At 51.1% G+C, this 9,197-nt stretch overlaps 1 protein-coding gene across 1 annotated transcript; it reads right to left on the bottom strand.

The window, feature by feature from the left end:
* Positions 1–114: 114 nt before the first annotated feature.
* On the bottom strand, positions 115–3,448 carry KCNA6 (potassium channel, voltage gated shaker related subfamily A, member 6). Its single transcript, XM_004692861.2, has one exon. The coding sequence runs from the start codon at positions 2,717–2,719 to the stop codon at positions 1,124–1,126; it is 1,596 nt and encodes a 531-aa protein (XP_004692918.1). The 5' UTR covers positions 2,720–3,448; the 3' UTR covers positions 115–1,123.
* Positions 3,449–9,197: the final 5,749 nt, after the last annotated feature.

Below are 9,197 nucleotides of genomic sequence, written 5' to 3'. Positions count from 1 at the left end.
CATTGCCCATAAAATAGGAGAAACCCACGCTAGCATCCAAGTGTGCTTTTCCCTGTTTGCAGGCTTTAGCTGCAGCTGGCTCCAGAAAGTCTTCCGCTGCAATGCTAAATCAAATTCACAGAAAGACAGGCAGAAGCTAGAGAGGGCTGGGGGAAAGGAGAGTGGGGGGGGGGGGGGGGGGCGCGAGGGGGGACATATGCCCTCTGCAACAAGCTTCCTTGCCCCTCCCAGATAGCAGTGCCTGGTGGCACAGGTCTTCAGATGTGTGCCCCAGCCAGGTGCTGCCTCTGCTCAGCAGTGTCTCTGTGATCCCTTTTTCCAGTTCCTCTGCACAGGAAGGCACTTGCACAAAAAGTATTTGGCTTTGAGAAGGAACCTTCCTGGAAGCTAGAGAGAGTAGGGGATCAGAGTGGGGAGGACTAAATGTAGACCAGAGACTGACACCTGTTGTGCTGGAATCCACCTGGACAAATCCACTGACCCCTTTGCTCCCAAATGACCCCTGATGTCCTCCAAATGGCCAAATTTAATTTTAGTTTCTCTAATTCCAGCCAGGGTTAAAGATATTTTGAGTTGTGCACTAAGGGGTCAACCAAGGGATGCAGAATGACCAGCAGGTGTTACCGGGCACTGGAAGGAACAGCAAGGTGAACACTGATTCAGTCCTCCAGCTTCTGCTAGTTACCATGGGGCCAAAGGCTAAGACAGGTGCTTGTCCTAAGGCAAAGGACACTAAGGAAAGGAACAAGACCCAGGTAAGCCCGCTTCCATCCTGCTGACATCTCTGTTCTTACCAATATCGCAAGTCCCAGACATGTAAAAGCAGAGTCTTGAGGGAAGGTCAGATGGAAATCACATCCATGTGACAGAAGACGGGCACAAATGGGTGGCACCATTAAAATTTCTAAAATGTCATTTAGATGGATAAACCTTGAATGCTGCAGGGATCGAGCAACAAGGCCGACAGTTCAGGCATTTGGTCCTGGATGCCATCCACTGGCTACAGGGGAGGGAGTTCACGATGTCAACTGGTGCTAGGGTGAGATCAGTAGACAACGAGAAGGAGGCCTAAGGGACTGTCTGTTCAGTGCCATCCTTCTCGGGCAAGCCCTGGCTGGGTCGATCAAACCTCAGTGAGCATCCTTTTCTCTGCATATACCCGATGAGGAGTAGGAAGATAGCTGGGTCTCCGTTCCCGGGTGGCCTCGGATAATTCAGGCTTGCCAAGTCCATTGTCAGCTGCCTTCAGATCCGGCGCAGGTTGCCCACAAGTGACATGGGTATACTGACCTTGTTCCTCCTGCTCTGTCTCCCGGTGGTAGAAGTAGTTGAAGTTGGACACGATGACCGGCACCGGCAGGGCGATGGTGAGGACCCCCGCGATGGCACACAGCGAGCCCACGATCTTGCCCCCCACTGTTATGGGGTACATGTCTCCGTACCCTACCGTGGTCATGGTGACCACCGCCCACCAGAAGGCATCAGGGATGCTGGGAAAGAGTGCATCATCGTCATCGGTCTCCGCGAAGTAGACGGCGCTGGAGAAGAGGATGACGCCGATGAAGAGGAAGAAGATGAGCAGGCCCAGCTCCCGCATGGACGCCTGCAAGGTCTTGCCCAGGATCTGCAGCCCCTTGGAGTGGCGCGAGAGCTTGAAGATGCGGAACACGCGGACCAGGCGGATCACTCTGAGGATGGCCAGCGACATGGCCTGCTGCCCGTTCTGGCCACCCCCGCCACTGGCTGATTGATGCTCCTGCTGCTGCACCAGCTCAGTGCCCAGGGTGATGAAGTAGGGGAAGATGGCCACCAAGTCAATGATGTTCATGATGTTTCGGAAGAAGGCTGGTTTGCTGGGGCAGGCAGAGAAGCGCACTAGGAGTTCAAAGGTGAACCAGACAATGCACAGCGTCTCCACCAAAAAGAAGGGGTCTGTAAAGAAGGAGCCCCCAAGAGTACTAAGTGAGGATGAGCCCCCAGCTGCCACTCCCCCAGAGGAGATGCCAGGGTGAAAAGTGTAGGAATCCTCTTCATCTTCCTCTTCTTCCTGACTCCCCCTGGAAATCGGGGAGACTCTGCTCATGCCACCACCACTGCTTCCTCCTCCTCGACCATCTGCACGGAACTGGGGGAGCGTCTCCAGGCAAAAGATGACGATGGAGATGAGAATGACCAGCACCGAGACGATGGCGATGCCCCGGGCGGGTCCCGAGCTCTCGGGGTACTCGAAGAGGAGCCACACCTGGCGCTGGAAGGGCTGGGAGGGCAGCGGCTTCTCGTCCTCACCACCTTCGGGGAGGCAGCCCTCGTCCTCCCGGAAGGCCGCCAGGGCCTCCTCTCCCAGCTGGTAGAAGCGGATCTCTTCCAGGAAGACGTCCAGGGGCACGTTGACGGGCCTCCGCAGCCGGCCCCCCGACTGGTAGTAGTAGAGGATGGCGTCGAAGCTGGGCCGGTTGCGGTCGAAGAAGTACTCGTTCCTCAGGGGGTCGAAGAAGCGGACGCGGCGGCCGGGGTCCCCCAGCAGCGTGTCGGGGAACAGCGACAGGGTGCGCAACTGAGTCTCAAAGCGCAGCCCCGAGATATTGATCACCAGCCGCTCGCTACTGCAGCAGCCCCCGCCCCCGCCAGCCTCCGGGAAGTCGCCCGCATCCTGTTGCTCCCCCTCCGGCCCCCGGACCTCCCCCGGCGCCGCCAGCGTGAGGGATTTCTCCGATCTCATGTCTCTCGCCACTAGGACGGCGCCCACGACGCCGGCGCTGCAGCGCCGCACGGTTTCCCGGCTCCCGGCTGCGCCCTCTTTTTAGGGTGGGGCTCGGCTCGCGCTCCTCCGAGCTCGCGCTCTGACCTGGAGGTTGGGTCCCGGAGCCCTGAAGCTCTGGTTGCGGCAAGACTAAGTCTGGGGAGGTGACCTGGAAGCGGAGGACTTGGCTCCCCGCTTCCAGTCAACCGCGCCTGGTGCTGGAGCTTACTGGGATACCTGGAACCGCAAACTGGCCCGTGTGAAACTGGGTGCCCGCAAAGACCCGTGGCTGCGCCCCCCGCCGCGCCTGAGCCTGGGCTCCCGGACGCAGGGTCCGCCCTCCACAAGGGTTAGCCCTTCCCAGCTCCCACTGCGCCTCTCCCACGGCTCAAGACCCCCGGCTGCCGCTGGTACCGAGGCGCCAGATGCGCCTCCCTCCCGCTCGGCGAAGACTCCTGGCGGGGCTCGGCCTCCGCCCTACGTCCACCGCGGGTGCCGTCTGGCCAAGGTCGCCGTTCCCGCCGCCAGCTCCTCCCTAGGAGCCTCACCGCAGGCCTCTGGGAGGGCCCTGGGGCTGCCCCGCAGCCTGGGCGCGGGAACCCACCTCCCCACCGCTCAAGCCTTCACTGCAGCGGCCGCAGCTGCAGCGGCTCGGCTCTCGGCTCTGCCCTTCCTTCCCAACACACTCTCCAAGTGACGTGGCAGGCCCCGCCTGCTGCCCCCTCCCACCCCACCCCCACATCACACCCCTCGCCCAGCCAGGGGCTGCAGCGACCAGGGCGCCCTGGAATTAGACACACACTTGCCTTCCCAGTAATCTTTCCCGCGCTCTCCTGGCACGCCTCTCCCTCTCACCCATTCACACGCAAGTCCCCCTCCAAACTAGCAACTGTACCCTAATACCACACCCCCTCCACCCCCGCAATCAGCTTTTCCCATTTCGGTTTACGGAGGAGTTGACCTGCGCAGTGCATTTCATCAATAAGAAAACACACCCCGCCCGGGACGCAGCACAGAGCATTGTGCCTGCGCTCACCCAGACATCTAATAATAAATAAATAAATCCTAGTTTATCCCTCTGTGTTTACAAAAACCTATTGACCAGGCTTCTCCAATCTTTACTTTAAAGGGGGGGGGGGATATTTTTGAAATGTCTCAAGAGCTTCCAATTTAAACGGCTCCAATGCAAGTCCCCACGGAATTCCATACCTCTGGTTGCAAGCCTGGGAGGGCGAGGCTGCTCTCTCCTGGGAGGGTGAAATGATGGTCGCATGAAGCACTGGAAGTCTGTCTTGCACTTCCCATCAGAAGTGTTCCCGGGGAGAAGTGAGAACTTAGGCAGAAGCCTCCGTGAAGATGGAGTCAGTCATTTCGGAGGCACTGTTCAGTCAGTCCCTGGAATTCATTTGCTCCTGGCCTCCCTGGGAATGCGTCCTGGAGCCTGTCATTACACAGCCCATTGCAAAGGGCGAGAGAAAGGGGTGTGGAAATGTGTGTTAATAAAAATAATAGCTGCCTTAGTGACAGAAGCCAGCCACATTCCAGGTGCCTTACCTGTGCCATAACTTCAGTCTCACAACCCAATGAGAAAGATGGCTTCTCCTCCCAGGGATGCGACATGGGCATCTGTCTGGCAGTATCTGGGTGGTGGCCAAAACTTGTAGATGAGGCTCTCCCTAGCAAGCCAGAAGGAAAAGGTAAGGATGGTTTTCATCCGTTTCTGCCAAAGATCCCATCTTTCTCACCAGGTCCAACAGGTTGAGATCTGGTTGGGGAGGGTGGCAGTGATTGGTTCAGACCGCCACTTTCAGGTATGGCTGACATTTGCTTCTCTGTGCCTCAGTTTCCCCTTTTTGGCTGACTCTAGCCAGAATGAATTGAATGACAATTCCAAGGTATTCTTGTGTACTCTCTTACCCATGTTTGATCATTAGTAAGGGGCATGAATGATCATGCCTGGAACGATACATAACGAGACAATCAGACCGCTAAGCCCATGTAGGAGTGTTTTGTGTTGCAAGCTGGTTTTTGAAAACCACACTCGCTCTTTGTAGCATTTGCTCCTAGAAGAGTAGGAAGAAATAGGGCACTATTTCTTGGTCCTGGTTTCTGGTCGTGCAGCAGGGAGGTCAGTGCTGAGTGATTTGGAGGAGCTGAGCGTCTCCCTGCATCTTCATTCTCTACTTATGTCCCTCTGGAGTCTGGCAGATAGCAGCTTCTGCTGCCTTTCTACAGAGAACTGTTGAGCTTCACTCCCTCCTCTCACCTTGCGTGTTTCCATAAAAGCCAATAAACAAGTGTATAGAATGGCCCATCGATTGTTTTTCTATTTACAGGATACGTACGCAACTAAGCCAGTTAGACTTTGAGTAAGTGAGTTATTCCATCCCCCCCCAAAATAATATTAACAACAATAAATAAAAGAAACCTGCAACAAATACAATATAAAAGGTACACTTTTATCCTTGTCTAATTATCTGTAATTATTTTCTAGCTTGTAAATTGATTTGTACACGATTTCCCTTTGTATTTGTTTTCAAAATGTAAAATGAATTCTTCATTTGAATGTTCATTTTCATTATTGCCTGTTTTCCTCACTAGGCTGTGAACTAGGTGAGGCGTGCTTCACAGGAGCCCTGAGAGAAATTTGGGAAGGACGAGAAGGGGCATGGTCTGGCACGGTGGCAGGAGCCACTGCCTGGAAGCCCACGGGTTAAGCCTGGCTGACTCTGCTGCCAACTTACAGGCAGAGCGATGCCCCATGGTTACCTTCACATCAGGCATGAGGCGGTGCCCCAAGAGAGGTTTCACTGTGCACAGGGAGGTTCCCCTGAAGGGAAAAGCCATTAGCAAATTCATGAATCAGAGTTCTGTTTTTAGTTCTTTTGTGAAATCGACTCATTTCTTAGCTTTAGAAAAGCCCCATGCCTAGATCCTTCCTCTCAAGCATATATTAAGAGTGAGTAAGATCACACTTTCAGATGTGCCAGCTCCCTGGTACAGACGACAAGTGACATTTCCTCTCTCCTGGGTATGGGTCCTGCTTCCAGTGACAGGACACAGCTCAGCACCCACCAAGTGCGGCTTCAGGCCAGTACGGATGTGTCCTGCTGTAGCTAAAGACACAACGGCAGGATCCTTTATTAATTTAGCTTTTATTGAGAAACTTCGTGGTGTTCAGCAGATGCCAGGTGCGGGGTGGGGGTGGGGGCGGGGGGCGGTTAGAAGTGAGCTCTACGAACTGTCCTCAGGAGCTGAGATCGTCATGCTACAAAGTACTATCCAACCATACAGATGGTGATTCTACTCTATGAATATTTCTGTTTCAGATAGAAAGTTTTGACAGTAAAGAAGATATTAACATGTTGTCATAAAGCTTTGAAGAAAACAAACAGGATGCTCTGCCAGAAATAAACTTGGGAATTTAATGTTGAAGAAGTAGTTGAGAAAATTCAGGTAATCCTTCAACGGAGACGTCAAAGAAGAGATTGAACCAGTGAAGCTAGAAGCACGGGAAGACTATTCTGGGCAGACAGATGTAAAAAACCCTGAGCTGAAAATGTCCTGGGTGTCCAAGTCTGATTTTTTAAAAAGAGAAGAATGGTCCAGGGAAGAAACGCATAAGATAAGGGTGAGAAAGAACATGGGATAAAAGCTGAGAGGTTGAGGTGCTCAGGATTTATCTTCAAGGCCATGTGAAGCCAACAATGATTTCATACTGAGGGAAGGGGATATGATATGATTTCTGGATACGTCAAGGCTGTGAGAAGGACCAACCATGATGTGCAAAAGAAGAAACAGAAAGACTGTGAAATGTAGCGACCAGGGGACAAAATGTCAGGGGTTTGCACAAAGCAAGCCGAGTCAAGGTGGTGGGGTTTGGGGGAGGTGTTAAGGACATAGGATCGTTCAAAACTGGTGCCTAAGAAATGCTAAGTTGTTGGTTTGAGCTGCAGGTGGGTTGGCAATGCTGTTGATTGAGAAAGGGAAGAGGGGGTTAACACATGGCATCAATCCAGCCCTCATTTTTAGACATATTATGCTGGAGAGACCAATTAGACATGCAGATGTCTCCTTGTGAATGTCAAGAAGGTGACTGTGTGTTCAGGTCTGGAATATGACATAGCAACTTATGCGTTGTGAGTGTAAAAGATTTAGAAATATTTCAACCGTTGCCACTAAAGTCTTTGAGAGAGACAGAATATTGATGACAATGAAAAGAAATGTGAGGCCCACAGCTAGTCCTTCACTGCGCTCTGCCATTTTCAGGTCAGCTCAGGAGGAAAGGAGCAGAAGAGATAGAGGGTTGTCAGTGAGTGGGAAGAAAACACAAAAGGTTGGTCCAGGGAGCAGACCCCAGGGCTCCATCCTCTCGTGGGAACCATGCTCACTGCTATGAGAGCCAGTTATCCACAGCAGATCAGAAGTACATGGTGAGAAAAGTGGGGTGCCCAAAGGAACCACCAAAAATGGTGTATGTGGCAGCCAAGGTGAGTGTATCTAGTGTGACTTGAATGTGATAATCGTTTGTATGTTTAATTCTACCCTCAATGCTACAAAGTACCATCCAACCATATAGATGGTGATTCTACTCTATTTCCCCAGCCTCTTTTATTACATTTTCTTCTACTTTGGGCTGTGCATATGTGTACATACATACGTGTACATACGTGCACTAGTGCCTGTGCTCACCACATCCCTGCGGGAGAAACATTGTAATTCTCTCTGGGAAAGGAGGACCATGTTCATAGACTCAGCCGTGTTCCTCAGAATCTTCTCTGAGAATGGATATTTCTCTGGCGGCTCACTCACAGACCCCTTTGGGCGGAAAGACTGGTAAGTGGGCATCTCTTTGGGTTCCTGCTGAGTAAACAGCTGTGCACAGGGATACACACACTCTCCCGAAGAAGAGTTACCTGTAGACAGGGCAGGGGCGATGAATCAGACACCACTGCCCTTGATCTTCTATCTTTCAGGACAGACAGAAAGACGTTCTTCTGACACTAAAACAGTCCCACCAGACCCAACCCCCTTCTTTCTAGCTCATCTTCTCTCCTGAGAGATGAAGGAATTAGCTTCTGATTTGGGGCAAAGAGGGAGAATAAAGGAAGATCCATATTGTCATATTTTATTTGCTATTTTCCTTTTGCTCTCTACCTTCTGCGTGTATGCACGTGTGAGAACATGCCCGCAAACATCCCCTAAATTTGGTCATCTAGGAATTACATTAAAAAGAAATTAATGACTTGAGCTGTAAGGGTTAATTTGCTGCCAGTAGCATCCTCTCATTCTACAAACTAATTGTTGTCTCCTACCCACATTTGATAGCATAACTCTAAGAATAAACACTCCCACTACTAATTTGGCCTTTGGAAGCACCGTGCCTGTCTCGCTTTTGCTGGACTCTCCCCGGGACCAAATGCAAATACATATCCTATAGCTCAACGTCATTAGTAATTAGCAGGCTTGTCACAGTTTTTAATGATGATGATGGTGGTGATGATGATATCAGCCACAAAGTGGGGATGATGACAATGACGCTCCAGAATTCACTGGAGAAAAATCTAACAGCTTTCGCTTGAGTGAAGCTGTATATTGGAAAAGGAATGCATTAGACATCTGTGCCATGCAAATCAACAGCCTTAGGAAATGAGTAACCATGCCAAGAAATAAATCTATAAAGAATGCCTCATCTTTCAGGGAGGATCCCAAGAGAGCGTGTTGGTATCATAAGTGTGCAGCCTCCTTCTTCCTGCCATTCCCTTACTGAAGTGGTGATTGGTGCTTTTCCCCAAATAGCTCCAGCTCTCTACCCACCAGAGAGCAGAGAATTCGATGAGGAGATCTGTCCCCAAATGTTTAACCACCAATGTAAACACCTTCAGAGCTCTTCTTCAGCCCGGCCCACCATGGTCACTGTCACTTTAGGTGGTGGTGGTGGGCAGTTCTGTCATAGTCAGGTGGGTTTCAGAGGGAGGTGACTGGACTGAACCCCCAGTCAAAATAATAGAGATGTCATAAGCAAGAAATAGTCCTCTGTCATTCTAATCCTCTGGTGATTCTTGGGATTCATTCTCCAGCGCAGTTAGTCAAACTGATTCAGAAATAGTGGTACCCAGAATTGAGAAAATGTTTGAACCCAAAGCCTAAAATTTGCGGTTCAGTGGCCATTTGACAGGTAGTAAAGAAATTTTATTGGAAGATGTTACAGGCAATTCATATTACAGTGACAAAATATTTGAAAAACTGTCTCCTTCGATAGCTTAGCAGGCAGGCAGGCAGGCAGTGTGCCTTAAAACATGCTTATCTCAGAGAGATTGGAATACACATTGCAGGTATCCTCTACTGGCTGTGTCTGATAATGTATTTTAATGTAGATAAGCTCAAACAAGAATCAGACAGCTAGCAGCAGAGATAAGATGAACAGGACAGAGTCCAAAATGCAGGGATTTTCATG

Source organism: Condylura cristata, unplaced genomic scaffold (assembly GCF_000260355.1).
Source record: "Condylura cristata isolate star-nosed mole 26May11 unplaced genomic scaffold, ConCri1.0 scaffold00034, whole genome shotgun sequence".
Taxonomy (NCBI): Eukaryota; Metazoa; Chordata; class Mammalia; order Eulipotyphla; family Talpidae; genus Condylura; species Condylura cristata.
This window is presented reverse-complemented; position numbering and strand designations above follow the sequence as displayed.